Source organism: Stegostoma tigrinum, chromosome 12, assembly GCF_030684315.1.
Source record: "Stegostoma tigrinum isolate sSteTig4 chromosome 12, sSteTig4.hap1, whole genome shotgun sequence".
Lineage (NCBI taxonomy): Eukaryota > Metazoa > Chordata > Chondrichthyes > Orectolobiformes > Stegostomatidae > Stegostoma > Stegostoma tigrinum.
Genome location: NC_081365.1, coordinates 15,839,198 through 15,865,308, shown reverse-complemented (window position 1 = coordinate 15,865,308; position 26,111 = coordinate 15,839,198). Strand labels below are relative to the sequence as shown.

General features: G+C 44.4%; 1 protein-coding gene and 1 pseudogene across 2 annotated transcripts in view; both read right to left on the bottom strand.

Annotated features, from left to right (window-relative positions):
* The window catches only part of LOC132210413 (interferon-induced GTP-binding protein Mx3-like), a 28,381-nt pseudogene extending 13,274 nt beyond the window's left edge, over positions 1-15,107 (bottom strand).
* Positions 15,108-20,688: 5,581 nt separating this feature from the next.
* LOC125457289 (interferon-induced GTP-binding protein Mx3-like) overlaps positions 20,689-26,111 on the bottom strand; it is a 48,736-nt gene continuing 43,313 nt past the window's right edge. For both annotated transcript variants that reach the window (XM_048541304.1, XM_048541305.1), the window contains one exon: positions 20,689-20,992. In XM_048541304.1, coding sequence (XP_048397261.1) covers positions 20,765-20,992 — 228 coding nt within the window. In that variant the 3' untranslated portion in view covers positions 20,689-20,764. The remainder of the gene's footprint in view (positions 20,993-26,111) is intronic.

The window sequence follows — 26,111 nt, the reverse complement described above, 5'->3', positions numbered from 1 at the left end:
TGGAGTGGCCAGAACTAGACACAGTACTTCAGAAGAGGCCTCACCATGCTACGATGGTTACCTTGTCCCAGTGTGGCCTTCCTTGTGTTTATTTATTCATTCAGTTTAACTGGGGCAAGGTAACCATAGTAACCCAAGCCAAACATAGACATGCACAGGAATTCCTAAAGGTATCGTTCTCCACCCATAAAGCAATCAACAAACAAATAGAATTGGACCCCATATACAAACACATGCAGATCAAAACTGGAAATGACACCACCTACCATATTAGATCAGACAGTATAAGTTCCAAGCAAAGTAGAATAACATCGCTTCATTGGAGGTTCCACTAATGATGTTACCTAGCATGGTGACAAAATGTCTGAACAAGAACAAGCCAGCTCGGCGAGCAAGTCAGCAACCTGAGCTGTAGATCTTTGCCAGAACTTTAAATTCATAAGCTCTTTCTGTTCTTTAACACATAAACAAATGTACCCAGCACAGCACTCAATACACTCCCCTGTGGCAGTGACTGATGTGGTTGTTTTTCTGCTGTTCTACATTACCTGGTCTCCAATATCCTGTGGTTGGCTCCCGACTGCCACTCTTGCAATTCCTGGCAGATCGATCAATGTTAGGTCAGGGACATTGCTAGCCTCCACTTCCACACTGATCAGCTCAGGGCTGATTCCTTGGTCCTTTCCAGCCATTGTGTTCTGAGCTGTAAATCATAAACCAAACCAAACCCCGCAGCAATCACATTGTACAGTTTCCTGACACAAATCCATGGATTGAAAAAAGATTGTTTCTTTTCCTACTCTTTGTCAGATCAGTCGCTATGGTTTACTCTTGTCACCTGAGTGGATATGTAAATGTAATCCAAGACTCCCAAGAGTAGCTGAGTCATAGAATATAGAACAGTGCAGCACAGGAACAGACCCTTCGCTCATGAGGTTGTGCCAAACCAACCCAGTATTAACCTGAAGAATGTTCTAAGAAGGATGACTGGATCCCAGACATGAATTCTGATTTCTCTCCACAGATGCTGCCAGGCCTGCTGAGATTTTCCAGCAATTTCCGGTATTGTTTCCAATAGCAACCTTCCTCTCTGTCCCAAGACTATTCCTGCCTGGTGACAGGGTGGAGGGATTAAATTCAAGACCAAGAACAATGCTCCCAAATTATGTGGAAGAGAGTGGGAACTGCAGGGAGGGCCAGCAAATCAACCATAGCATTTTGGTGGGGGATGCGACACATCTGCGAGAAGAACACAGAACATAGAACATAAAACAATACAGCGCAGAACAGGCCCTTCAGCCCTCGATGCTGCGTGACCTGTGAACTAATCTAAGCGCATCCCCCTACACTGTCCCATCATCATCCATCTGCTTATCCAAGGACTGTTTAAATGTCCCTAATGTGGCTGAGTTAACTACATTGGCAGGCAGGGCATTCCACGCCCTTACCACTCTCTGAGTAAAGAACCTGCCTCTGATATCTGTCTTAAATCTATCATCCCTCAATTTGCAGCTATGTCCCCTAGTGCAAGCTGACGTCATCATCCTTGAAAAAAGACTCACTGTCCACCCTACCTAAATCCTCTAATCATCTTGTATGTCTCTATTAAGTCCCCTCTTAGCCTCCTTCTCTCCAATGAGAACAGACCCAAGTCCCTCAGCCTTTCTTCATAAGGCCTTCGCTCCAGACCGGGTAACATCCTGGTAAATCTCCTCTGCACCTTTTCCAATGCTTCCACATCCTTCCTGTAATGGGGTGACCAGACAGCACGCAATATTCCAAGTGAGGTTGCATTAGCGTTTTGTACAGGTGCAGCATGACACCACGGCTCCGGAACTCAATCCCTCTACCAATAAAACCTAACACACCGTAAGCCTTCTTAACAGCATGATCAACCTGGGTGGCAATTTTCAGGGATCTATGTACATGGACACCAAGATCCCTCTGCACATCCACACTACCAAGAATCTTTCCATTGACGCAGTATTCTGCCTTCCTATTATTCTTCCCAAAGTGAATCACCTCACATTTATCCACATTGAACTCCATTTGTCACCTTTCAACCCAACTCTGCAGTTTATCCAAGTCTCCCTGCAACCTGCAACATTCTTCCACATTGTCCACCACTCCACCGACTTTAGTGTCATTTGCAAACTTACTAACCCATCCACCTATGCCTGCGTCCAAGTCATTTATAAAAATGACAAGCAGCAATCGTCTCAAAACAGATCCTTGAGGCACACCACTAGTAACCGGACTCCAGGCTGAATATTTTCCATCAACCACCACTTGTTGCCTTCTTACAGAAAGCCAGTTTCTAATCCAAACGGCTAAATGTCCTTCAATCCCAAGCCTCCGTATTTTCTCCAATAGCCTACCATGTGGAACCTTATCAAAGGCTTTACTGAAGTCCATGTACATCACGTCAACTGCCCTACCTTCATCCACATGTTTGGTCACCTTCTCAAAAAACTCAATGAGGTTTGTGAGACACGACCTGCCCTTGACGAATCCATGTTAACTATCTCCAACCAAATTGTTGCTTGCTTGATGATTATAAATCGTATCTCTTATAATCCTTTCCAAAGCCTTTCCTACAACAGATGTAAGGCTCACAGGTCTATAATTACCTGGGTTATCTCTACTGCCCTTCTTGAACAAAGGCACAACATTTACAACCCTCCAGTCCTCTGGTGCTAAACCTGTAGACAATGACAACACAAAGATCAAGGCCAAAGGCTCCGCTACCTCCTCCCTAGCTTCCCAGAGAATCCTCAGAAAAATCTCATCCGGCCCAGGGAAGTTATCTACCTCCACACCCACGAGAATTGATAATACCTCCTCCTTACCAACCTCAATCCCTTCAATTCTAGTAGCCCATAACTCAGTCATCTCCTCTACAATAGTCTCCTGTTCCTCAGTGAAAACAGATGAGAAATAATCATTTAGCACCTCTCCAATCTCCACAGGATCCACACACAACTTCCCAGTTCTGTCTTTGACTGGCCCTATTCCTACTCTCGTCATCCTCTTATTCCTCACATACCTATAGAAAGCTTTAGGGTTCTCCTTTATTCTACCTGCCAATGCCTGCTCATGTCCCCTCCTTGCTCTTCTTAACTCTCTCTTTAAATCCTTCCGAGCTAATCTGTAACTCTCCATCGCCTCATCTGAACCACCTCGTCTCATCGTCACATAAGCCTCCCTCTTCCACTTAACAAGAGATATGATTTCTTTAGTAAACCACGGCTCCCTTACCTTATCACTTCCTCCCTGCCTGACGGGGACATACCAATCAAGGGCACACAATATCTGTTCCTTAAACCAGCTCCACATTTCGATTGTCCCCATGCCCTGCATTTTGCTACCCCATTCTATGCCTCCTAAGTCTTGCCTAATTGCATTATAATTGCCCTTCCCCTATTTATAACTCTTACTCTATGGCATGTTCCTATCCTTTTCCATCGCTAAACTAAACATAACCAAATTATGGTCACTCTCTCCAAAGTGCTCACCTACCACTAAATCAAACACCTGTCCTGTTTCATTACCAAGTACCAGATCCAGTGTGGCCTCCCCTCTTGTCAGCCCTTCAACATACTGAGTCAGGAAACCCTCCTGCACACATTGGACAAAAACTAATCCATCTGACGTACAAGAGTTATGGCATTTCCAGTCAATGCTAGGGAAGTTAAAGTCTCCCATAATGACCACCCTGTTCCTTTCACTCCTGCCCAGAATCGTTTTGCCAATCCTCTCCTCCACATCCCTGGAGCTTTGCGGAGGCCGATTAAAAACTCCCAGCAGTGTGACCTCTCCTCTCCTGTTTCTGACCTCAGCCTATACCACCTCAGTAGACAAGTCCTCGTCAAAAGTTCTTTCAGCCACCGTTATACTGTCCTTGACTAACAAAGTCACACCTCCCCCTCTTTTACCACCTTCCCTGATCTTAATGAAAGACCTAAACCCTGGAACCTGCAACATCCATTCCTGACCCTGCTCTTTCCATGTCTCCGAAATGGCCACAACATTGAAGTCCCAGGTATCTATCCATGCTGTAAGCTCACCTACCTTATTCCGGATACTCCTGGCATTGAAGTAGACACACTTCAATCCAGCTTGCTGTCTTCCAGCACACTCCTGTGACAGTGAGATCCTGTCCATGTCCTCCCTACTCTCTTCCCCCTGTGTACTGGAACTACACCTCAGTTTCCCATCCCCCTGCTGAGCTAGTTTAAATCCACCCGAATAGCACCAGCAAATTTCCCACCCAGGATATCAGTACCCCTCTGGTTTAAGTGGAGACCGTCCTGTTTGTAGAGTTCCCACCTTCTCCAGAATGAGCCCCAATTGTCCATGTATCTGAAGCCCTCCCTCTGCACCATCCGTGCAGCCACGTGTTCAGCTGAAATCTCTCCCTGTTCTTTGCCTCGCTATTACGTGGCATGGGTAACAAAACAGAGATAACCAGTCTGTTTGTTCTAGCTCTCAGCTTCCACTCTAGCTCCCTGAAATCCTGCCTGACATCCCTATCCCTCTTTCTACCTATGTTGTTGGTACCTATATGGACCACAACTTGGGGCTGGCCACACTCTCCCTTCAGGACCCCAAAGACATGATCCGAGACATCACAGGCCCTGGCACCTGGGAGGCAACACACCAACCGTGAGTCTCATTTGTTCCCAACAAACCTTCTATCTGTCCCTCTAACTATTGAGTGCCCAATGACTAACACTCTCTTCCTATCCCCCCTTCCCTTCTAGGCAAGAAGGACAGAGGGACTGAAGGACAGAAGGAAACAGGAAAGGAATTAAATCGTTTGGTGTTGAACTGATCAAATCAATGTTGCCCCATTTTTGTGTTATCACCTGAGATGAAACTCCCCTCTTGGCTCACTGCCTGTTCTGCGTGTGTTGAGTTAGCTAATCTCCAGAGATGCAATTTTAACTCCACTATTAGCCTCAAGGTGAACAAGCTTGGTGAAGAGTGTGAGCACAAAGAGGCCCCGTCCCCACTTCTACCTGCTGTCCAGAGCTATTAGTGGAAAGAAGACTGTCAAACAAGGACAGGGCTGAGCTTGGTTAAAATGATTTCCCTTTCAGTCAGGCAGCTGGCCACTTGTAGAAATGGCCACCAGGGTGAGATACCAGAGATCACCCAACATTTCTGCAACTGAATCTCTGCACACGGCCTTCAAGTCTCAAAAGGCAGAGAAATTAAGAGGAAAGCTGAATTACTCGTGGCTTATTAATGAACAAGTCACAAGTATTTCACTACTATTAACACCAAAACACGGCAACAAGGTATCATTAAGCTGTGAGAAATGGGACAATTACACTTCACAATTTCGTTTTCAACCTCAAATGGGTCTGATAGTTCTTTTGAGTAATTATTGCAACTTATCAATCCCGACAACTTATTTCCGACCTTTGGCTTTTTTCAGCTTCAGTTTGAGAGGGCGTCTCATCACAATATCTGTAAAGCAATGTCAGACAGTCTTTCAATAATAAAAGAAGTATACTGCACCGAGGATACTTGAAGCATTTCAAAAAGGGAGAAGAAAGTGCGGTAAAACATAAAAACCTCACTGAACTGAAGTTTACAATGTCTATCTGCAAGGTATGTGCTTCATGTTAGAGATCACATGACTGCAGAGACAAGGACAGACATTTGTACGAGATTGAATTTCCATCCAAATGTCCACCATTTGATTTGAAGAAGGGGAAGAAAGCTGCATTATCATGCACATTTTTAGATCCTCAAATTCCCAATTATTTACCATTACTGTTCTCACACCTTAACTGTTTCTTATTTTTATCGGTCTCTGCATGTCCATCACATTTATAGTCCTTAAACCATGCTGGTCTCTTAATGGTATGAGTGCATGTTGTGGTTGGCTATTTACCTAGGGATTGATTTACTTCAATCCTTTGTCATTTGTGAATGCTGTTATCGCCATTGGTGATCTATTATTCTTGTGAACTGGCTGTAGAATTGTGGATCTGACTGTTGATATCAGTTGATATCAGTTCTGTATCAACAGGGCATATACCTCTTACTGATTATCTGCAGTTGGGCCTGCAAGGTCCATGCATGGTGGTGACTAGAGAAACTGGAAATGAATGTGCTGAGCACATGCACAGACTCTTGGAGCAGCTGTGCAGCTGATGACTGCAGTAATGATAGTATAATCTATTTGTTCTTTTCCAACATAACCACGGTGACAATGACTCAACATGGGTCCCAGGTTCCCTCTTGAACTAGCTATTGTTGTGACCGCTGAATACTCATGGCCAGTGAGGCTGTCTAATACTCAACACTGTTAATGGCTGAGCAGTATTAGCCAAATGTAATTGGGCTTCCTGCCAGTTCACCATGACTTTTTAACTCACACGTGTACTCCTCCAGCTTCCGCAACTTTTTCTTGGCACTGGAACAGCCTGTGTTCAACATGATGTTAGTCTTCACCTTGGTCTGGTTTCCATGCTTTCAGTACATGTTTCTCCACTAAAGGATTACCTCATGGACATCTGTGCAGGATTGGCTTCATTATTTTGGAGATTTGCACCGCCACCTGGTCTTTTCATTTGACTGACTGGGGACAATGTGGAGTTTCTCCCCTAGAGGATTGCCTTGTATACATTTGTATAGGATTTGTCAAAATTCGCTATGATGCCTTTGGTGATTTTCACTGCTACCGAAGGCTTTCCAATTGATTGGAGATATCATAAAGTGTGCTGCTGAATTTCACAAAGCTGCTGAATTCTTCACTCATGAACTGAAGGCCATTCTCAGTGGCCACAAATACATTGGAAATGCCACAACTGCTGAAGCTGAACTTTCTGAAGAAGGGTCCAGACCCGAAACGTCAGCTTTCCTGCTCTCTGGTACTGCTTGGCCTGCTGTGTTCATCCAGCTCTACACCTTGTTATCTATAACTGTTGAAGTGTCCTTTTAGGCATTTGACAATCTCAGTGACAGATTATTGGAGTCCACTGTTCCACCTTCCAATGGTTAGAACAACAGTCTACAATTACAAGATAATTAGCTCCTGTGAGTATGGACAGATCTACTCACAGCTTCATCCAAAGCCCGTCTAGAATGTCATATGTGGTCAGCAGTTCTCCTGCTTGTTTATTTTGCTGCTTATTTCAAGCATTGCATTGGCTGATATGCTCCTTGATTGTCTTTGTCATGTTTGCCCTGTGGAACACCTCTCTTTTCTTCCTCAGATTGGATTCAATTCCTCAGTGGCATTCATGGATGCTCTTTAGCTTCTCTTCGTTCAACTCCTCCAAGAAAATTACTCCATTCTTTTTGTACAATGTGCCATCTTGGGCTGTCGATTCATCTTTGTATGTCAAATATGCACTTGTAGTGAGAGATGTGTCCTTGATATTTTCTGGCTATCCTTTTCTCACAGCTTCTTGCCAACAGTAAGAGACTTGCTTCTTGTTGGACAGTTGGTTGATCTAACCAAGGCACCAGTCTGCTATATTCAGTGATGGTGGGAACTGCAGGTGCTGGAGAATCCAAGATAACAAAGTGTAGAGCTAGATGAACACAGCATCTTAGGATGCTGCTTGGCCTGCTGTGATATATTCAGTGTTTCTGTTCATTGATGCCTTCCAAAGCATGATAAGCCGTTGTTTCATGTGGAATCTGGAAGATTTCACACTTTGTGTAGCTGCCTTTGCCTTTGTCATCAAGTGGACTTCTCCCAGCTGTACATCTGCAACGTGTACATAAATCTATCATTTTATAGCGCCTTCTCCCAGCTGTACATCTGTAACGTGTACATAAATCTATCATTTTATAGCGCCTTCTCCCAGCTGTATATCTGCAACGTGTATATGAATCTATCATTTTATAGCGCCTTCTCTCAACTGTATATCTGCAACGTGTACATATATCTATCATTTTATAGCGCCTTCTCCCAGCTGTATATCTGCAATGTGTACATAAATCTATCATTTTAAAGTGCCTTCTCCCAGCTGTATATCTGCAACATGTACATAAATCTATAATTTTATAGCGCTTTCTCCCAGCTGTATATCTGCAACGTGTACGTAAATCTATCATTTTATAGCGCCTTCTCCCAGCTGTACATCTGCAACGTGTATATGAATCTATCATTTTAAAGCGCCTTCTCCCAGCTGTATATCTGCAACATGTACGTAAATCTATCATTTTATAGTGCCTTCTCCCAGCTGTATATCTGCAACATGTACATAAATCTACCATTTTATAGCGCCTTCTCCCAGCTGTATATCTGCAACATGCACATAAATCTATCATTTTATAGCGCCTTCTCCCAGCTGTATATCTGCAACGTGTATATGAATCTATCATTTTATAGTGCCTTCTCCCAGCTGTATATCTGCAACATGTACATAAATCTATCATTTTATAGCGCCTTGTCCCAGCTGTATATCTGCAACATGCACATAAATCTATCATTTTATAGCGCCTTCTCCCAGCTATATATCTGCAACGTGTATATGAATCTATCATTTTATAGCGCCTCCTCCCAGCTGTATATCTGCAACATGTACATAAATCTATCATTTTATAGCGCCTTCTCCCAGCTGTATGTCTGCAACGTGTACATAAATCTATCATTTTAAAGCGCCTTCTCCCAGCTGTATATCTGCAACGTGTATATGAATCTATCATTTTAAAGGGCCTTCTCCCAGCTGTATATCTGCAACATGTACATAAATCTATCATTTTATAGTGCCTTCTCCCAGCTGTATATCTGCAACATGTACATAAATCTATCATTTTATAGCACCTTTTTTTAAATTCATTCAGCTGAGATGGGCATCGCTAGCTGGGCCAGCATTCAGATGATATGTCTGAATATTATATTTCTGGAAATACATGCTTGGAAAATGCTTTGGAGAAGATAGTAAAGGCTTGAGGAAAATGGTAGGAAGCGGCTGTGAACAAAGAGCAAAGAATAAAGAAAATAACAGCACAGGAACAGGCCCTCAGCCCTTCAAACCAAAGTCAAATTTGACTGTCACTTTGCCTCCTCAGTGTAGGTATTGATAAAAATGTTCACAATCAAAGACAATGGCCTGGCACAATTACACATTCTGGGCATAATTGCTTTTTGTTTTCTTGATTGGCACTCTGGATGTGATTGTAACCAGTTGATCTTGCAGCCTTTGGGGTATTAATCATCCTATCTCACTCGCATCACACTGCTGGGTAACTGCATCATTTATATCATTATCTTGGAAGGCTGGCTTGTGATGCAGAAAGATGCCAATAGTTTGGGTTCGATTCCTGCACAGACTGAGGTTACAATAGAGCACTCCGGTTCACAAGTCTTCTTCCTGCCTGAAGTATGTTGTCTCTCAGGTGGCCTTTCTCACAAATGTCAGTAGGACCTTAGTATCTCAGCACTGAAGTTTGCATCTTCTGGTTTCTGCTTTGCCATTACGGATCTCAACATTTTGGAATCTAGGTGAAAACTTTTGCAGTAAGTGGCTTATTTCCTGACTTTGGACATAATGAACTGTAGTTTTTTTCTTGTTCAGCTTAAGGTTCATCTGGTAAGTTCCAATAATCAGTTGCACTGGATTTTGATCATGGTCAGCATTGCGACTCTGCATCCATAACATACCACATCATCCACTGTAACTTCCACTCTGGGAAGATCAAAAATGATCTCGTGCTGCCTGTACTGATATTCTTCTGGAGAAGTGGAAATGCCAAATGACATACAGTACCATCTAAGTCTCCAAAAGGGTATCCAGAATGTACTTAAAATGCCATCATTGAGCATCACTTGGCAGTAACCATCCTTCATATATTGTATTAGGCTTCTTATTCTGTAAAAGATTGTCTGCAGTCCCAGTATCCACACTTTTTCTCCTTTCCTTTTGTAGTTAAGAGGCAGAAGTTATATTCATAACAGACATAAAGAAGGTAAATAGCAAAGATCATTTCCCCAGGGTAGGGGAGTCCAAAAATAGAGGGCATAGGTTAAAGGTGAGAGAGGTGAAATTTAAAAGGGACCTGAGGGGTAATTTTTCCAGACAGAAGGTGGTGCATATATGGAATGAGCTGCTGGAGGAAGTAATAGATGCAGGTATGGTCATAACATTTAAAAGACACTTGGGCAGGTGCATGAATAGGAAAGATTCAGAGGGACATGGGCCAAATGCAGGCTAATGGGACTAGTTTAGTTTGGGGAACCTGGCCGACACGGGCGAGTTGGACCGAATATTCTGTTTCTGAGCTTTTTGACTCTATGACTCCATCTCAGGGAGTGAGAATTTTTGCTTTTGTAAACTGTGGCTAAATTCCTTCAGTGGTTGTCATGGGGGCCACAAGATCTCTTTGAGGTTTTATTTACATTCTTTGTGTCAACAATACAGTTTTTCATTTTCCCAGGATGTTTTGCTAACCCATTCTGTAAGAATTGTCTCTTTCTTGTTTACTTCCTTCTTTTCCAGCTCTTCTGTCTTCTTTTTCAGGCTGGCCTTGAGGAACTTTCCTCACCAGATGTTAATGATCTTGCTTCCTCATCCACTTTGAGATGGTAAACTCCTGGAAGACTCCTGGCCCTGTGAACACCTTTTTGTATTTATCTAGATGTGTTCTGCAATCATTGTTTCAGTATGCTATCACAAATTGAAAATATCTTTTGGCACATTGAGAGTTACTGGCCCTAACTTTATACCTGCTCTGTCTGAGATTAATAGCACTTGCTTACTGTCAATGATCTGGAAGTCCAGGTCCTCATTCATCATCCTGCAGCGGGCTTGCAGAGTAATCTGTCCTTTTGACACGTCTATGTTGTCATCTTATAATGAACTTACCTCACTGCATCCAGCCTCACATTTTATTATTACTCCCAAGGGATTCATTTTTGGATTGCCTTGTTGAGCCACTTTGTTCAGGTCTGAAAGTTCATGACACTGCATGATGTATCAGCACCCACCTGACATATTACATTGACCTGACATTCCCCTCCTGGGGTCCTCAATCTTACAGCCACTCGTCTTATTTTGACTGAACCAACCTGTTGGATAGCGTACAGTGATTCATCAAAATCTTCAGCTATTAACTCTCTAGTGACCATTTGTGCTTATTCGCTGCATTTTTAAAAAAAGTATACACATGGTTATAACTCAGCTTCTTGCAGTAAAAGTGTTCTTCTCCCCATGCTGGACAAGTTTTTTACTCATTTGTATGATACCTTCCACAATATTTGTATTCTGCCTTTTGTCTCTAATCCTTCTGTCCTCTGTGCTGGAGTATCTGTCAATGTAATGCAAGAAGGAAAAATAGAAATTGCTGGAAAAGCTCAGCAGGTCTGGCAGCATCTGTGAAGAGAAATAGGAGTTAATGTTTTGGGTCAAGCGACGCTTTGTCTGAGAAGGGGTCACCATACCCAAAACGTTAACACTGATTTCTGTCTGCAGATGCTGCCAGAACTGCTGAGTCTTTCAGCAATTTCTATTTTTTGTCTCTGATTTATAGCATTCACAGTTCTTTCGGATTTTATATTTTTTTGAAGCAGTCGCACCTCAAAAGTGATAAAAGTGTAGCAACTTGAACTTGTCCTAGTTTTCTCAAGAAGTCTGCAGCTGTTTCATAATTCTGCTTTGTTAATGGAAGGAACTCCCAGATCTACCTCAAATCTGCAGTAATTTGAACAGGAGCTGGGAGGAGAAAATCTGCAGCTGATATATCTTAAGTGAGGTTTTTGCTGTGATTTTGTTTTTCATTATGTGTGCAGTTCCCAGTTCTGCAGCTGTGTTTTTTTTAGCTTCAGCTCTGGACCTGAGCGCAGTACTTTTCTGGCAGCAGTGTGCTGAACATGAGAGCTTTATTAATGGGAAGCTTAAGATGTCTGCCTTTCGATGTGTGCTTCACAGAATCATTGGATCCTTAATAGTGTAGAACCAGGCCATTCTGCCTATCAAGTCCACACCAACCCTCCAAAAAACAACCCACCCAAATCCAACACCCCTCCCCTACCACACCCCCCACCCCAGCCCGGCCCCGTTCCTGTAACCCTGCATTTCTCACGGCCAATCCACCTAACCTGCACATCTTTCAAATGTGGGCAGAAACCCACACAGACACGGGGGGGGGACATACAGACTCCATGCAGACAGTCACCCTCATGATAGAGGTTGCATGACTATGACAGACATTTGTATATGATTGCATTTCAACCAAAACATGGACCCTTTTGATACATAAGGTGTCAAAATGGTTCCAACACAAAACGTCAGCTTTCTTGCTCCTCAGATGCTGCTTGGCCTGCTGTGTTCCTCCAGCTCCATGCTGTGTTATCTCTGACTCCAGCACTTGTTATCTCATATATCATTATGCACATTTATAGTTAGCCAAGTTGCCAACTGTGCAAAGAGGGGAGACTCCTTGATCATCCATTAAGATCTCAGCTAAAAAACTGACCATCTAATTTTCTTTTAAGCAGGAACCTAGGAACTGGAACTGGCTATACAGCTTCTCAATCCTGTTGCATTGTTGTTTTCAGGTCAGGGCCAAGCTATATCATGTGTTCGTTTACCACCCAGAGTTCATAAACAGATCGGAACTCGATCATTCTCAATTTTGGCATTTTCAATAAACTCCCTAGCTCAAACAGTTCTTTCATAGATAGGGCTCCAAGTTTCCAAAAGAAAGAAATAGGATGAGTTCCTTGATGCTCTGCTGAATAGTGGGGCCCCACTTTAAACTACTGCCAAAATTATTTTCAACTTCCTCACTTCAGGTAGCAATTTCAATCTATTGCAGTAACTCCTCAAATCACCTTTTGCACCTCAATTAGATCACTCTATACACACTATACACAAGAAAGTACAAATTTTCATCATACTCAAGCTGCTCTACTGCATAGAATCTGGAAAATTTACACTCCTCCTTTACCAAAACATTTTTTCCTGTTCTCTGGTCTCCAAAATGAAAAATATACTTTAAATGGGATTCAACTAAATTTTGATATAATTGAAACTTAGTTTCCACCACTGTTTATCCCAGCTCTTCATACTAAGAGCTGCAGGGAGTAGGGATGAATCACAAACAGGCTAAGGAAGTCGACATTCAGAACCATCTTACCGCTGCCCCTAGGCAGAGCGACTCCGGACAGTGCCTCCAGCACAGAGCTTTTTCCAGAGCTCTGATCACCAATCACTGCAATGGCCGGGAGAGAGAGGTCCTGGTCCACACCCAATGCTCTCAGTGAGTCAATGAGATCAATACAAGGTCGAACCTTCTCTTCATAGTGATTGTACAGTGCTGCATCCATGGCCTGAGAAAACAAAAGCCAAGTTGACAATACAGTAACAGGTTTTGAATAATAGCTGAGCACAGAGTAATATTGTGGACAAATGATCCAAGAATTCAAATCCCATTATTACAACTAGGAGGACAATTTATTTCATAAATCGATAATTTAAACAGCCTAGTGTTTGTCATGGAACTATAAAATAACCAGCTTGAATTAAAAATCCATCTGGCTCATGAAAGCCCTTTAAGAAAGGAAATCCAGCTCACTTACCCAGCCTGGATGACTCCAGTCCCACAGCAATGTGGTTGACTCTTGCCCCTGAAATGGCCTGGCAAACCACTCATTGGCCATGAAGTCAGCTCACCATCAACTTCTCGGGACAATAACAAATCTGCCTTCGCCAGTGATGCCCACATCCCATTCATAAATGTTTTAAAGTAGTGATAAGACTTGGACATATGGTAGAGTTTTTAACCTTCCATGATTGATCTAGTCTCCAGGAATGGAAGATAAACCTCTGGACATTGTTGTAGACAGACAGGGAGAAACCTCAACCGGGCATTAAAATTAGTGTTTCATTTATGTGTTGTTAAAAAAAAGACTAGAGATGGAAAGGAGGCTGTTTAATTTGTTGGGGCTGGTTAGAGCAGAATGTAACATAATAAACTCCAGAAAATGTTAAAACAAGAGTTTGCGACCACAGTCCATTGTTAGTTTGGAGTATGGGCAGTGGCTTTGTAGGGCTGGGTCAGGGGCATATGCAACAATTGATTGAGGGTAGTGTAGTGATATGGAAAGGAAGAGGTTGGCAGAGACGGAGCAAAGAGTTGAAATAAACAAGTTTGATTCTGAAGAGTAGACAGTGACTAGAGGCTGAAAAGTAGCAAATATAACACCTCTATTCAAGAAGAGAGGGAGGGTAGGAGAAAGGGAAATGAAAAGGTCAGTAAACTTGATAAAAAAAAGGGCAAAGTGGCTTCATGTGCGTCATGAGGAAGGTGTAAGAAGTGATCACTAAAGAGATAATGGCTGCACACTTGGATAATCTCAAGATATTCAGGAATAGTCAGCATGGTTCTGTGAAAGGGAACCCATGCCTAATCAGGGATATTACTCAGACCCCTAGGTATCAGTGTAGCCCTCAAGCCAACAACCACCCTGCAACAGCTACTGGCGAACATAAAGGACCCCATACCCACAACCAATAAAACCAACGTAGTATACAAAATACCATGCAAGGACTGTGAGAAACATTACAAAGACCAAAGCAAAAGAAAACTGATAATAAGGATGCATGAACACCAACGAGCCACCAAGAGATACAATCAATTCTCACTGATCTTGACACACACTGATGAAGAAGGACATGAATTCGACTGGGGCAACACATCCACAAGAGCACAAGCCAAACAGAGACATGCCAGGGAATTCCTGGAGGCCTGGTATTCCAACTGGAACTCCATCAACAAACACACTGAACTGCCACTGAAAAACAGAACTGGAAATGATGCCAACCCCAGCAAGCTGAAGCATATAATTAACAAGCAGGACAGAACACCAACGCTTCACCGCAGGCACACTGACGGTGTTACCTAACAGGGGGATGAAACGTCTGCAGTCAAACACGTCAGCTTGGCAGACAAATCTACAACCCCATCATGTCAGTACTGGCTCCAAAAATAGCAACTCCGCCCACCGCCAATAAAACTCGACTCACCGCCACCACCGACGCAACTCCACCCCCAGCCCACAACACTCCGCCCACTGCCTCCACAGCCGGCAGCTCCAAGGGAGACAGCACCACCCAGTCCTTCCGAGTCTTCACCATCCCCCCAGACCTCCCCCTTACTGAGGACAAACGGTCAGTCCTCAGTAAAGGGCTCAGCTTTGTCCCCCTCCACACACACATCAACAAATATGGGTCACGTTTGGACACCTAGCAGTCTTTCCCGCATCTCCACCTCCATGCTTATTTCTGCAACCGTGAGCCGAACCCTCCCTCTACTGACCCTTTCTCCCACCTCCAACACACCCTGTCCTCCTGGACAACACCCCAAGGCCTCCTCCTACCCTCCCTCGGCCTCTTCATCTCCAACTGCCAGTGTGACATCAATCGCCCCAACCTCTCCACCCCTCCCACCCACTCCAACCTCTCCTCCACAGAACAGGCAGCCCTCCGCTACCTCCGGTCCAACCCCAACATCACCATAATATTCACGGACAAGGGAGGCGCAGTTGTAGTATGGCGCACTGACCTCTACATCACCGAGGCCAGGCGCCAACTCTCTGACACCTCCTCCTACCGCCCCCTTGATCATGACCCCACCCCCGAACACCAAACCATCATCTCCCAAACCATCCACAACCTCATCACTTCAGGTGATCTCCCACCCACAGCCTCCAAACTCATTGTTCCCCAACTCCACACCGCCCGCTTCTATCTCCTTCCCAAAATCCACAAACCTGCCTGCCCTGGTCGACACATTGTCTCTGCCTGCTCCTGCCCCACCGAACTTATCTCCATGTACCTCGACTCCATTTTCTCCCCCTTGGTACAGGAACTCCCTACCTACGTCCGTGACACCACCCATGCCCTCCACTTCCTCCAGAACTTCCAATTCCCCGGTCCCCAACACCTCATTTTCACCATGGGTGTCCAATCCCTATACACCTGCATTCCCCATGCAGATGGCCTAAAGGGCCTCTGCTTCTTCCTGTCCCGTAGACCCGACCAGTCCCCCTCCACCAACATCCTCATCCACCTAGCCAAACTCGTCCTCACCCTCAACTTCTCTTTCGATTCCTCCCACTTCCTACAGACAAAGGGGTTGGCCATGGGTACCTGCATGGGCCCAAGCTATGCCTGCCTCTTTGTAGGTTACATGGAACAATCCCTCTTCCAAAGCTACACTGGCCCTAAACCCCACCTCTTCTTCCGTTACATTGATGACTGCATTGGCGCCGCCTCATGCTCCCAAGAGGAGCTCGAACAGTTCATCCACTTCACCAACACCTTCCACTCCCAACCTCAAGTTCACCTGGACATCCAACACATCCCTCACCTTCCTGGACCTCTCTGTCTCCATCTTAGGCAACCACCTAGAAACCGATGTCCATTTCAAGCCCACCGGCTCCCACAGCTGCATAGAATACACCTCCTCCCACCCACCCCCCTGCTAAAATGCCATCCCCTATTTCCAATTCCTTCGCCTCCACCACATCTGCTCCCAGGGTGAGGCATTCCACTCCCATACACCTTAGATGTCCTCATTTTTCAAGGACCCCAACATCCCCCCCGCAGCGGTTGAGAACGCCCTCAACCACATCTCCGGCATTTCCTGCAACTCATCCCTCACACCCCGTCCCCACAAAAACAACCAAAACAGAATCCCCCACGTCCTTACGTACCACCCCACCAACCTCCAGATCAAATGCATCATCCTCCGACACTTCCACCACCTGCAATCCAACCCCACCACCTCCCCTTATCTGCTTTCTGGAGGGACCACACTCTCCGTTACACGCTTGTCCACTCCACACTCCCCTCCAGTCCCACCTCACCCAGCACTTTTCCCTGCAACCGCAGGAAATGCTACACCTCACCCTTCACACCACACCCTTCACCTCCATCCTGGGCCCCAAGAAGACTTTCCACATCAAGCAGATGTTCATGTGCACATTTGCTAATGTGGAATATGCCATCTGCTGTTCCTGTTGTGGCCTCCTTTACATCAGGGAAACCAAGCGGAGGCTTGGGGACCGCTTTGCAGATCACCTACGCTTGGTTCGCAATAAACAACTGCACCTCCCAGTTGTGGACTATTTCAACTCCCCCTCCCATTTCTCAGACAACATGTCCACCCTGGGCCTCCTGCAGTGCCACAACGATGCTACCTGAAGGTTGCAGGTACAGCAACTCATATTCTGCTTGGGAACCCTCCAGCCCAGTAGCATTAATGTGGACTTCACAAGCTTCAAAATCTCTCCTCCCACTGCTGCACCCCAAAACCAGCCCAGCTCGTCCCTGTCTCCCTCACCTGTCCTTCCTCCCACCTATCCCCTCCTCTCACCTCAAGCCTCAACCCCATCTCCTACCTACTAACCTCATCCCATCCCCTTGACCTGTCCGTCCTTCCTGGACTGAACTATCCCTTCCCTACCTCCCCATCTACACTCACCTTTACTGGCTCCATCCCCGCCTTTTTGACCTGTCTGTCTCCTCTCCACCTATCTTCTCCTCAATCCATCTTCTATCTGCCTCCCCCCTCTCCCTATTTATTTCAGGACCTCCTTCCCCTCCTCCATTTCTGAAGAAGGGTCTGGGCCCGAAATGTCAGCGTTCCTGTTCCTCTGATGCGGCTTGGCCTATTGTGTTCATCCAGCTCTGCACCTTGTTATCGCTGAGTTAAAAAAAGTTTGATTTGTTTGAAATGTTTAACTGTTACATTTAGTTTCTCTGTCTCCACTGGATTGGTGATTTCCAGGGCCTGACAAACTGCTGCTTCACATTGAATTCGGAACATATCATACTCTGTTGTACCATCCTTCATTTTCTTCACCGGGAGTATTGCTCTTCACAGCATGTTTCCTTTGATCACATGTCACATCCAGATTTTTTCTGTTTCTGTGGAACTGGAGTCACATTCTCTGCAGACACTTTGGAACAGACAGTAGGGGCGTGAGAAAATACAGTGAAGTGTCTTGTCATTTAACCCAACTGTCACGTTGTGTCTTTCAATTAGACATTATGAAAATATTCAAAGACAAGAGCTTGGCATGTTTTCTCAATCTGACCATTAGCATTATTCCTTTTAGGTTAATGACCTAATTGAGATAATTCAGAGGGCAGTGAAGATTCAATAGTGTATCTGTGGGTCTGGAGTCACATATAGGTCAGGCCAAGTAAGATTGTCAGATTTCCTTCCATATTGATGAAGCTGATGGGTTTTTTTTTAGTGACAATATGATGATGCTCATCGTAGTCACCATCACTGCTACTGGCTTTTAACTTACAATTTATTAATTGCATTTAAATAACACCAACCAATATTATCGGATAAGAACTTACGTCCCATTATCCTAAAATTCTGGGTTCAGTTAGCTCAGTTGGCTCAATGGCTGGCTTATAATGTAGGGTAAATGTGAACAGTGTTGGGTTAATTCCCATGCTCCCCAAGACTACCCTGAAGGACACCCCTTCTTTCGGGGAGTTGGTAACCTGCAGATTAAACCACCACCAGTCACCTCTTTCAAATGAGAGAGAACAATAGCGGATTTGCCGTTTTAGTCGACAGTCAATCAACAGCTCCTGTCACCTTTCTTCATCAGCTGGATCGAGGAGGTTAGAGTAAATGCTTAAGCTCAAATAACACTATGTTGTTTCATTGATTGAATAGGAATTGTATGTGGACGTTTCGGGTCTGATGACCCTTCCTCAGATGAGGACCGGAACCCAGACCTGAAATGTTAACTCTGTTTTCTCCTTCACAGATGCTGCCAGACCTGCTGAGCCTTTCCAGCAACTTCTGTTTTTTTGTTTCTGATTTACAGCAGCCGCAGTTCTTTAGGTTTTTATTAAGAATTGTATGTGGATGACGTTCTCTGGATGTAGGGAGGAATAATAGGAAGGCAGAATACTGGGTCAATGGAAAGATTCTTGGTAGTGTGGATGTGCAGAGGGATCTTGGTGTCCATGTACATAGATCCCTGAAAGTTGCCACCCAGGTTGATAGTGCTGTTAAGAAGGCTTACGGTGTGTTAGGTTTTATTGGTAGAGGGATTGAGTTCTGGAGCCGTGATGTCATGCTGCATCTGTACAAAACGTTAGTGCGGCCTCACTTGGAATACTGCGTGCAGTTCTGGTCGCCACATTACCGGAAGGATGTGGAAGTATTGGAAAAGGTGCAGAGGAGATTTACCAGGATATTGCCCGGTCTGGAGCGCAGGCCTTATGAAGAAAGGCTGAGGGACTTGGGTCTGTTCTCATTGGAGAGAAGGAGGCTAAGAGGGGATTTAATAGAGACATACAAGATGATCAGAGGATTAGATAGGGTGGACAGTGAGAGTCTTTTTCCGAGGATGATGGCTTCAGGATGTCAGAGGCAGATTCTTTACTCAGAGAGTGGTAAGGGTGTGGAACGCCCTGCCTGCCAATGTAGTTAACTCAGCCACATTAGGGGCATTTAAGCAGTCCTTGGATAAGCAGATGGATAATGATGGGATAGTGAAGGGGGAGGGGCTTAGATTAGTTCACAGGTTGGTGCAACATCGAGGGCCGAAGGGCCTGTTGTGCGCTGTGTTGTTCTATGTTCTACGTTCTAGGGGTTCTGTGGATTTGCAGAATGGGTGGTTCAAATCATGGACTCTTCCTTTTCTGTTCACTCATAGTTGTGCTTAGTTTCAGCTAACACCTCCTGGCCCTAGTGATGACGAAGTAGGTACTTCACCGAGAAGGGTAATTCTGTGGCTACCAAGCCATTAATAGACCAGGGAGCAGTGGCACCGTGTCGGAAATCCTACTGGTGCTGCCCGTTTACTGGTCATCGATGGATTTAATGGAGTTGCCCTCCTGAACTGGGACACCCACATTTCACCAGTCCTCGAGATACCGCACCCAATGTCCAGTAAAATCCCAATCCCCTCCCCATCTAAGTTCAATAAGAACAGAATTTTGGAAATGCAGAAAGGCCTTGCCTTTCACAATACTTAACCCTGATTGTGTATCTTTGAAACTACCATATCTGCACATTGAGCCAATACTTCAGTTCCCAGTATTCCCTTTCTGTTCTTATCACCTGTCCCAATGACAAGCGCAGAAAACAGGATGTGTAAACCCGCCTGGATTGACCTGAGGGGCCTCAAAACCACACTGTGAGGTCCATCAAAAGCAAGAATTTATCTTTGATTATTGTTAGGCATGGATATATCAGTATAAATGATGGTCACTTCCATACTTGTTGAGACGAATGTCATCTATTGTTGGCCCCCATTAAAAGCAGGCTATCCTTCAGTGAGATAGGACACTACAAACCATCAGTGAGCTACTTTCCATTGTCCTCACGCTGATTGTAGGGTCAATGCTGATATTACTACTGACACTCGCCTTTTCTTCTTGAGATACCAATAAGTTCGACACTTTCTCATGTGTGCATAACTTTAACCTCTAAGGAGGAGGCTTTGAGTTTCTTCTGGGATGGCACTGGTGATCACTACCTCATTCATAATACAACCTGAAATTTATCTGGGTTTTTCACAATTCGACTGGATCTCTCCCTATGTAATCCAAGCTTGCTGTGTAATCTAAGCTCTAGCTTTCTACTGCAGCCTCCACCATCTCTTCCAATAAATAATATTCAACATATAAAGATGTGTTTTGATATTTCATTCTTTTAATGTAAAGTTTACTGAGGATTAACAAGAGAGCAGAATGAGCTTGGTCAATTGTACAGGGTTCAATTTGAAATGTTCCTCAATTTTGACTAGAATTCAATAAAACTTGGACAGGTGATCATGAGCTTGAGCCAGTCGCTGCTGTCGATTTCTGAGCATCTTCCTTTTGTCAGCAACATCTACCTCTTCATGCAGATACTCATCAATTTGATCCTTTTCCTGTATAAGTTGAAGCATCTCCACATGCAGCTTGGTGGCAAACTCTTGGAGGATGTAATAGCCTATTATCAGGGGGACCTGGTTAGCCAATCGCTCAGTTGCAATCTGAGGAAAAAGAACAGAAGTGAAACATGAATTTCCTTCCAAGTTAGTGCCTGGAAATGCTCCGCTTATATGGACTGGGAAGCTATGTACTTAGCCTTGGGGAGTCGCTGAGTGTATCTCATAGATGTGATATGTCACTCTCACTGTGTATCAATGGTGACATGAGTGAATGTTGTCTGGACTTAGGACATGCCCTGATGGAAAAGTGGCGTTATGGTACCAGGGCTTGGATGAAGTGATGCAGGGCTCAGTGCTCTATGGTCTGTTCCTGGGGACACACACCACGACAAACATCAACTGCACCTGGAGGACCATCAACTTGATGACAGACCCTCTTTGGTCTGCCTAAACCCTGTTGGTCTTCCACACAAGGAGCTGATCTTGACTAAGTATTGCAGACCAGCACATTCCAAGGTCCAGGCGACATGATGAGGAACACACTGAAGACTGGGATTGCACCCTCCAAGGCATGGTCCCAAAAGACCATGGTCTGAGATCTTCCTTCTAAAGGTAAATAGGGATCCATTCAGTTATCGGACCCTCTTGCTGTGTCAGATACCTGTAAATATTAGCAGTGTCTTTAGTTTTGCGGATAGTCAAACTCCTACATTTTGTGTTTGCTTGATATGCAACGATGCAGAACTGAACTGGTTTTATGTGAATGTATATATAAAGATTTTTTTTAAGCATAAAGTACATTTTTGAAACTTAGAAAATTCCCAATAATCACAATCATCTTAATTTGTGCAAGGTATGATTCCAACCAGTTGGAGAGATTTCCCATCGAATGCCATTGACTTTAGTTTTGTGAGGGCTCCTTGATGCCACATTCTGTCAAATGTGCCCTTGATTTCAAGCACAGTCATGCACAGCTCACCCCTAGAATTCAGCTCTTTTATCCATGTTTGAACCAAGGCTGTAATGAACTCAGGAGCTGAGTGGCCCTAGCGGAACACAAACTGGGCGTCACTGAGCAGGTTATTGCTGAGCAGGTGCTGCTTGACAACACTGTTGATAACACCTTCCATCACTTTACAGATAATTGAAGGTAGATTGATGAGAAGGTAATTGGCCAGGTCAGATTTGTCCTGCTTTTTGCACGCAAGTCTTACCTGGGCAATTATGCCCATTTCCAGGTAGCTGCACTTGAACTACAGCATCTTGGTTCAGGCTGTGGCCAGTTTTCGAGTAAAAGCACTACTGTAAAGTTGTCAGAGCTGATGCCTTAAGTCCCTTCAGCCAGAATAAGAATTGAATCCCTACAGCATGAGAGCAGGCCATTCAGCCCATCAAGTCCACACTGGCCCTCCAAAGAGCATCCCACTTTGACCCATCCCATCCCTATAACCCCGCATGCATTTCCCATGGCTAATCCACCTCACCCGAACATCCCTGGAGACTATGGGCAATTTATCATGGCCAATCCACCTAACCTGCACATCTTTGGACTGTGGGAGGAAACCGGAGCACCTGGAAGAAACCCACACAGACACAGGGAGAATATGCAAACTCCACACAGACAGCGGCCCAAAAGGTTGATGCTGCTGGAACAATTAGCTGTCATAGATAATTGACTTGTCGAATTGTGCAACAGGGATTGGCTGACTCCATCGTCCTCTCTTCAGTGAAAAAGGTGCAAGATGTGGGCATATTATGTACAAGGAGCACAGCCCTGTGTGAGAACAAATGTGCCTTGTAGAACACACAAATGAATCATTCTGTGAGCCCAACTGAAAATTTTAAATTGCTTCCCAGTGTAATTCTTGGTGCAGTCAGGATTACTTTGTAAATATTCTCCAGAAAGAGAATAGCATTTAATGTTGGCCACTGGACAGAGTTTTGCAAGTACAGGATGTATGAACACGGTCAGCAATTTCTCATATGCATGCAATCTTCAGCTGGAAGCGCTGAGTGACTGATCCATCTCGGCCTCTTCAGCCCAGCATCACAGATGTCAGTCATCGGTCAATTTGACTCAATCTATGTCATATCAAAAAGCAGCTGGGGGCACTGGATACTGACAACATTCCGACATTTATATTGAAGTCCTATTGTCCAGAACTTTCTACACCCCTCATCAAACTCTTCCAATACTGGCATGTATCAGACAATGTGGAAAATTGCTCAGGTATGCCTTGCACATAAAAAAAATGACAAATCCAATCTGGCCAGTTACCTTCCCAACAATCTACTCTCAACCATCGGTAAAGTGTGTAATAGTGTCATCAACAGTGCTATCGAGCAGAAATTGAATAGCAATACCTGATCACTGATTTGAGTTCTTCCAGAGCCACTCAGCTCCCAATCCCATTCGAGCCACTACAATGGTCCAAACATGTATAAAACAGCAGAGTTCCAGAAGTGAGATGAGAGTGACAGCCCTTGACATCAAAACTACATTTCTCCAAATGTGACATCAAGGGACCTTAGCAAAATTGGGGCTATTGGAAATCATGGAGAGAACTCTTCACTTGTTGGAGTGATACCTGGCACAAAGGAAAATGGTTGTGGTGGTTGAAGGCCACTTATCTCAAGCCCTAGACATCTATCCAGGAGTTCCTCTGGGTAGTCACCTTAGCCCAGTCATCTTCTGCCACTTCATCAATGACATGTCCTGCATCATAAGTGGGATATTCGCTGGTGATTGCACAATGTTCAGGGTGGCACAGTGATGCCTCACAGTGCAAGAGACCTGGGTTTCATTCTAGCCTCAGGTGACTGTCTGTGTGGAGTTTGCAGGTTCTCCCCATGTCTGTCTGGGTTTCCTCCATGTGCAAATGTGTGCAGGGTAGGTGGATTGGCCATGCTAAATTTGCCCTTAGTGTTCACTGACATGTAGGTTAGGTGGATTAGCCACGGTTGTTATGCAGATAGAGTAGAAGGTTGGGACTGGGTCTTGGTGGGACGGTCTTCGGCAGGTCAGTGTGGGCTCAATGGGCTCAATGGCCTGCTTCCACACCATATGGGTTCTAAGGAATAGTTTATGTCCAAATGCAACAAGTTGTGGACAATATCCAGCCTTAGGATAAAAAGTGACAAATATCTTCATGCCACACAAGTGGCAGGCAAAGACCATCTCCAACAAAGTGGAATCTAATCATCAACCCCTGGCATTCAATGAGATTACATTCACTGAATGGCCACTATCAATATTCTGAGGGTTGCTTTTGACCAGAAATTGAACTGAACCAGTCATAAAAGTACTGTTGTTACAACAGCAGGTCAGAGGCTAGGGCTCTAGTAATGAGTAACTCATCTCTGACTCCCCAAATGCTGTCCACCATCGGTAAAGCAGAATTCAGGAGTGTGATGGCATAGTCCCACTTGCCTGATGAGTGCAGCTCCAATAACACTCAAGAAGCTTGACACTATCCAGGACAAAGTACCCCACTGGATTGACACCACATTCACAATCTCAGTACGCACAGGCACTCAATAGCAGCAATGCGCACCATCTACAAGATGCACTAAAGCAGTTCAGCAAAGCCCCTTAGCTCCCTCAAAATTCACAACCATCTGTATCCAGAAGGACAACAGCACCCTAATGCATGGGAACACCACTACCTGCAAGGTGCCTTCCAAACCACTCATCATCCAGATTTGCAAATATATTGCTGGTTCTTCAGGGTCACTAGGTCAAAATCATGGAACTCCCTCCTTGTTGACATTGTCAGGGTACTTCAACCAAATGAACTGCAGTGGTTCAAGAAGGCAGGCCACAACCATGTTCTCAAGGGAAACTAGGGATGGGCAATTAATGCAGGCCCAATCTGCGATGTCCACATCACGAGTGATTTTAAAAAACACATTCATCATTTTTGTGATACACAGAATGCTTTTTTAGTTTGATGGCAGCATTCTAACTGTCTAATTACATTTATCCTAACTCAATTTCCTCATGGCTCAGCCAGTAATCAAGAGATTGTTACTTTTGAATATTTGCTTTATAATGCAGCCCTTAAGCTATTCGCAATACCAAAGCTGGACCTCTTCCTTAGATCTACCAATGTCATTGGTATCTAAGTGGAAAATGCCCACTGGATTCTTCCCCTTCACCTGCTAGTCTACCTTCCAGTCCATGGAAGATGTACTGAATACTAGCACCAGGCAGGTTTTCTGGATTCTCATTTTGGCTACAGAGTTTATCCCTTGGCAATGCCATCCTCAACTAACTATGTTCTTATCTACTTCCCCTGCTTGAGCTGTCTGCTGTTTCTACTGTCTCCTGGTCAGTTCACCCATTCATCCTGCACCCCACTTCCCAAACCACCCCCCACCCAAAACTTTCATACAGTTTGAAAGCACCTCAACCTATTGGACATGTGCAAAGGCTACCTTCTCAATCCTCTTACCAATCTCAATCGCATTCACACCCTCCAAATCAGAAGTCACTATCCTAAGGCATGAGGCTAACTCCTGATTCAAGGTGTCCAGATAATGTTCCCTTGTCCTTGTTGTTTTGCATTTTCTGCCATTTAGCCACTACTGAAATGACTGAACTGATGCTGCTCGAACTATGTATACTTACTGCAGATACATTTTCCCTGGATCACATTGATTTCCAGGAGCTCTCACATTCTGCAGCTGCAAAACATTGCCAACTCTGACATCTTTATTATGTGTTAATTAATTTACTTTACTTATTTAGATTGGTTTGTTTTTCACTTATTCACAGTATTCAGCTCAGTGTGCCTGTGGAAGGAATGAAGCAGGGGACTGATGGAGAATTCCTGTAGAACCCTATCACAGCCAGCATCTTCAGGATGCTGTGTGTGAGGGAACACCAATATGTATCAATGGGCAAATTGGCTCATCAACTCTTCTAGAACCAGTTAGAACTGGTTACAGGGATTCCAATTCCAACCAAATAAAATGCAAGAACAAAATGCCACTGAAATAATAAATGAAGTCAATGACAAAATGTATTTGAAACATGATGTTCATATTTTTCAAAAGCGTGCCACCGAGAAGATTATAAGAATGAACCTTAAACCGACAGCAATGGGGGCGGACTTCATTGAACTTTGTTGGCTCTGCTGCAATGATTTTTGTGGATGATCAGAAATCCCAATCATAACCAGAGTTTATGCTGACTTAGCAATGGGGGAGCTGAAGTCAT